Genomic DNA, 6,000 nt, shown 5'->3' with positions numbered 1-6,000 from the left:
TCTTCCTAAAAGCTTCACAACAAAATTAAGTATTGCAAAAAGAAAATACCTCACTTCACCATCACTTTCATTCATTAAATTGAGCTACAGTTTTATTTGTTGGTACAATTCTTCTAAGTGAGGAAGTCTAAATAGAGTAAGTGATTCTTAAAACAATTAATAAAAATCACTTGGTATTTTTCAGTTATTTGAACTGACACATTAACAAGAAGATCCCTGTACAACCAGATGAAACTGCCCTTCTCAGAATCACCAGTTCCAGAAACACTAATTTAAAAAATCTTTCCATCAAGAGAAAGTCTGGCAGGAATTGTGAACAAGAAAATTGTAATGAGCCACATCAGAATTCCTGCTTAGAATAACCATTGATAAAATCTGCCTTTCCCTGTAAACCAATACACACAGACTTTTGCAGCCCCAAAAGAATCCTCCAAAATCTCTCACTTGAAGATTCAGAGCAGAAACTGAAATTCTTGTTACAACTGAGGGTACGAACAACCAAAAAATAAAAACGCACAAGCTATTAGAACAAGGAAGTACTATATCTAGAATATACCCATCATCGACAGAGGGACCAAAGTCCCTCATTTCAGCATCCATTTCAGCACTGCCCCTTAATTCCTATGAAATACAAATTCTGTCTCAGAGGAAGGTTGTGTTAACCACAGACTATAAATTCAAAACCAGACAGACAAGCTCTAAGGAACTAATATATTTTAATTGTATAGGCTTAAGAAATGCAGTTCAACATACAGTTAAATTTTAGTGACAGGTCTATTGAAACCAAAGGCTATCTCTCTCTCACTGTGTAATTAACAATACTGTTTTATTTCTTAACACTAATAATTTTACAGAATTAACAAGATGTATTACATTGAAAAAAGCATCTGTCTGAATATTCGAAGTAGCAGGGAATATTTTATGATTTAATTTTTGTGGTGACAGGTGGCTGTTTTGGGTTTTTTTAAAATACTTTTCTGTTTTATACTTTCAGAGTAGATATTAAATGCTATACGTCAATTCGACAAAATATATAATTGCTAAGTTTTAGTTAAAAAAAATCCTAGGGATATAAAAAACCCAGGTATTTAAATATAAATTATTTGTTTAGAAAACCACTTAGCAATATATAGGAAAGGAAGATATCCATTATAAAATTCATGTGTGCTTTATAAAACCTTTGGGATTCAATGCTCAGCTTTGGATTCCTGACCAAAATGACAAAGTAAGATCAGTCAAGATGGTCCATAAGCCAAGGAGTTAGTTGCTGTGAACGTCTCTGCACTTTCACTACTGCAAACACCCTCAAAACTGGAAAAGTATGACCTGCTCTCTTTCAAGCTAAGTGCTACCATAAGAAACAAGAAACAAGACAAAGAATGTTATAAGAAACTTTCTGAAGAAAAGTTACCATTGGTACTTTATACAGTCGAACCTAAAACTTTCCACAATGCATCATAAAACAAAATCTTCTCTTGCATATACACCTTCATGCATTTTAGTATTCTAATTCCCAGTTATTTTAAAATATGCCACTTTATTCTAATATCAAAAAGATGGCTTTTGGTATAAGAAACAGCCTTTATTATTTCCAACGAAATGAAACGAACAGTATTTATATTAGCAGAGTGGCTAGCATAGCTGAACAGACACTCCAAGAAATTTGCCATATATTATTCTTAAAGTATCTAAAGTTTTCAGTTCCTGACATCAGTTTAACACACTAATTATAAAGCAATGCACATCAAGATTAAATCCTCCCTTATTTAGTTACTCCTTGTTTAGAAAATGTTTCTTCTTCATTTTTGTCATCTTCCACTCTAAATACCCCAAGAGTTCCTTAAGATATTAACAAAATCATCATCACACACGATTCCAAAACTTAATCCTTCATAGTAATCTTCAAACTCAGAATAGGACACTTCAGTGGGGTTGCTGCAGGTCTCTCCTAATGTTTCTAGAAATGACGATTTAATTTCTTCTTCTGCAGCTTTGCCTATGAAAGCATATTTTTCCATTAAATACATTTTAAAGAACAGTGAATATGTAGCATTTAATATACTTCAGGCAAAAAACTTTCAAATTTTAGCTTTCAAGTATTTTTTTCATGAGCAAAGTCAAGATTCTGATTTCAGAATTAAGTTATTGGCTCACTTAATATGAGCTGTAGAAATCACCTTACTTTGACAGCATGATAGCATTAAATATCAACAGAAACATGGTCAGTCAATTGCAATGAATTAATGACATCAGGAAGATTTTTTTCAAGGGAATGCAGAAGTTGAATAATGCATTTGTAAACTAAAGTTTTGGTATTTCAGAAGTTATCTTGTAAGAAAGCATGCATTTAATGTAACACAAGTTCAAAGTTCTAGGAAAACTTTAGGATGCAAATTAGCATTTGAAAAGTGCTCTGCAATTTATATGTGTCCTAGTGACTTTATAAAGATAATACTCAAAATGATTTTGTGTCATGGAGAAAAAAATGCAAAAAACATGCCACTATAGCATTGGAAAAATTCACATGTTGTATCTCTATACCAGCATGGGTCTTCATATGTTACCATTAAAATCACTGGCAATACAAAAAACCATCCTCTTTTCTACAGGTATAACCAAAGGGGTCACGACAGTATGTAGACTTTCATAGTGACTAGTTTGGTACATGAAGATATTATTTTAGAAACTGCCATACAAATACTTAAATTCCTATTTTTTCAATGGTAGATTTTAAACGTTTTTGAGAATCCTGAAAAAATAATGAATAATGAATGAATAATGAAGAAACCAGCACTTCCTCTGTAAAGGATGACAAACCTGTCCCAGAAATAAATGAATTTCCTTCTGAATAAATTATTCAAGTGTAGAGTACACTCTGTGTCAGTTGGAATCCTTGTGTATTTTGATGGAAAACAGTCATGTGAAAATAAGAGTATCCTCCTAAGTGAAAATTATTACTATCATATTTGTCACTGATAACTTACAGATGAAAGCTGAGAATTAACTGCTTACATGTAGTCCTACACCGGCAGGGAAAAGAATTACTCTGCATATATGCAGTGTGTGCAGCTTGATAAAGAGCAGTATTAAAATTGTATATATGAACTCCATTACTATTTATAGTCATGTTCTGGATACGTTGTAAGTCATCAGACAAAAAAAGTTCTCCTTAACAGTTCAAGTCTAAGCCAATATGAAAACAGCCTGTATTTCCAACCAGTTTCTGTATCTGGTACTTCTGCTAGTAGTAGTAGTAGACTTCAGTAGTTACAGGTTTCTCTTGTTTGTTCATGTGAATTACCTGCCAATACTAGAGGATGTTTCTTTGCACAGTAACATTTCCTGACATCCACCATAGGCACACTCCCAGTTTTGTTGAAATCTAGTTTCATATAAGCCTATAGGAAAAAAAGAGTTAAAGCATGAGCATATAAGGAAAAAAAGTGGAAAGATGAAAAGATCAAATACACTTAACTACTTGGCTTACACTAATAGATCTTGTGCAGTAGATTATGTCAATTTACCTATTTTATATAAGGCAACAGATACCAGAAAATTATTCTAGATTATGCAGTTTCACGATTATTTTATCTCAACAGCTTTCACATCAAATGTAGTCCCCTCATCAAGTCAAAAAATTTTTCTCTCCATAATTTTTAGCTCATCCTTAGAATCAGAAGTTAAGCTGCTTCCCTTCTGCCCCCTCCAATTACTAAGATTCCTGCATCAATCTCACAGAGCCTCTTCAGCACTGCCAACAGCAGCTTCATTTTCATTTCAGTTTACTCAAATACACATGCTCAATATAAAAGGCTAGAAGAGTCAGATCTCTCCATGATTGAAAGTATGAAAGTATATGTTATTTTTCTTGATCTTGATATCCAGTCACTACTGCTTGGCTGGTTTGTAATCAGTGTTTGATACTGCAAACAGCTCCACATTGCATTACAGACATATAACGAGTGGTACTTCAAATACAACAAGTCTCATAAATGACTCTAATTGTAGGTCTCAAAGGAGACAAGTATTATTGCCTCCTATTTCAGGCAATGTGGGAAAAAAGTTACACTGATATAATCATCTGCCAAAATAAGGAAACAGACTTCTGGAAGAGATCATTTCAGGGTGTCAGATGCTTTATACACTGGACTGAACTATAAGAAAAGCACACACATACATAAAATCAAAATAATAAAGAAATTAATTCTAGAGTTTAAAATTAACTAATTCAACAATGGAACAGCATGCAGTCCTGTAATTTACTTTTGTTTTGATAAACTGATCTGAAACTTTAAAAAGTCAATTTCCAGATACACAACTCAGAAAAACAACAGAACTCAACAACCAGGACACGATAAGTAACTAACTCCAAAGTTAGACTGCAAAATATTTGCATTTAGAATATCTGCAATAAAACTTACTTTTCTTACAAAGGCTTTCCTATATTCATTCATTTCTCCAAATATGGCACGAGTAAATTCTCCATAGTCGACCTTATCACTCTTGCTATCATCAAGAATAAGCCATAAAGATTCGAAGTCCTGCAATTTAAAAATATTTTGCCAAAGTTCTTCAGTATGTCCTAAAATAAAACATTCACTCTAATGGAAAATTACAAAATTGTCACCACAAAATCCCCAAACTTCTAAATCCAAACTCGTTTAAAGATTTGTAAAAATAATGCATATCAGTCACTGATGACTATAATTCACATTATTTGCAGTTCTGATAGCTGCGGGCTATTTGCAAAACCTAACATATAAAAACAAAGGAAAAACAGAAGAAAATAGCATAAACTATTTTTTAAAGCCAAAGGAGAAAAAATTGACTGCAATCACACTTGCTTCTTCATGTCATGATGTAAGAAGATTGCATGCTTTTAAATATATTATTTTTTTATTTTTAAGAATTTCACACAAAACTGAATGTACAAATGCCAATATACCACAAGGGGGAAAAAAAAACCAAATCAAAAACAACACCGAAAGAAAATGTGCAAAAATCAGCTATTAAACTACAGATTTAAGCAAAGAAAAGAAAGCAATACCATAAATTAAGAAAGATAATACCCATGATTACAGTTTCAGCTAGACTTACCCCTTCAGGCATTTCCAATTGGAATACTCGTAGAGCTTCTTTAAAGGCTGCCTGAGAGAGAAAACCATTTCTGCTCTTGTCTACTTGTCGGAAATACTTTCCTAAGCCCGTTATAACCCGAACTCCTCTTTTACTTAGTGTCCCTCTGAATATACCTGAGGATTAAGAGAAATAAGGGACACAATGTTTACCTGAAATTGGCCCCTTGCTATGGAGGTAATATAGAAATAAAGAACACCACATCTACTTATGATAGTGCTGGCTAAAATGACATATCTATGCATCCAGGTTCCCTGATCTTTGATGAAAGAATACCAGTTCAAAATGAAACTATCAGTTACTTAACACTTGAGTGGAAACCATATAAAGCAGCAGCACAAACTTTTAAAGAGACCACAGAAGGAAAGGAATAATGGCTATTGCCCTCTATATGCTCAGATTATAAAGCTGTTTACTTCTGCTAGAACAGATTACATACCATGATTCAACATACAAAGCAACTTTGGAACAATACAAACACTCCATTATGAAACAGAGTTGCTTCTTTATTGTGCAAACATGTTAAAACCATGTGGAAACAAGGACGAATATGAGTAATTAAGCAAAATCATTCCAGAATTATATGCAGAGAACTATTTCTAGGGTAAAAATAACTGCCTTATCAAAATCTTCAGGTAGGATGTTTACTTTAGGGATGCCCACATTTCTCAGCATATTCTGTTAACAGAAGTCACCTGCTATTACCTTCAAATTACTTGTATCTACAATTATAAAGCAAAATAGGGGTATGGTGTATCAGGATGCTCTGCTCTGGAATGTGGACAAGCAACCTGAACAATTCCCTATTTGCAAAGCTATCAGTGGTGGATTGAGAGAGGATATGTCTTGCAGCTTTTGGTGTTG

At 33.3% G+C, this 6,000-nt stretch overlaps 1 protein-coding gene across 10 annotated transcripts in view; it reads right to left on the bottom strand.

Annotated features, from left to right (window-relative positions):
* Positions 1–967: 967 nt before the first annotated feature.
* CAPS2 (calcyphosine 2) overlaps positions 968–6,000 on the bottom strand; it is a 32,543-nt gene continuing 27,510 nt past the window's right edge. For all 10 annotated transcript variants that reach the window (XM_027654982.1, XM_027654964.1, XM_027654991.1 and 7 more), the window contains 4 exons: positions 5,098–5,252; positions 4,422–4,541; positions 3,302–3,398; positions 968–1,996 (listed from right to left, as the gene is read on the bottom strand). In XM_027654982.1, the coding sequence (XP_027510783.1) occupies positions 1,821–1,996; positions 3,302–3,398; positions 4,422–4,541; positions 5,098–5,252 (548 nt within the window). In that variant the 3' untranslated portion in view covers positions 968–1,820. The remainder of the gene's footprint in view (positions 1,997–3,301; positions 3,399–4,421; positions 4,542–5,097; positions 5,253–6,000) is intronic.

Source organism: Corapipo altera, unplaced genomic scaffold (assembly GCF_003945725.1).
Source record: "Corapipo altera isolate COAL_440 unplaced genomic scaffold, ASM394572v1 1, whole genome shotgun sequence".
NCBI classification, from domain to species: domain Eukaryota; kingdom Metazoa; phylum Chordata; class Aves; order Passeriformes; family Pipridae; genus Corapipo; species Corapipo altera.
Note: the sequence above shows the minus strand (reverse complement) of the source record. Positions and strands in the feature narration are given on the sequence as shown.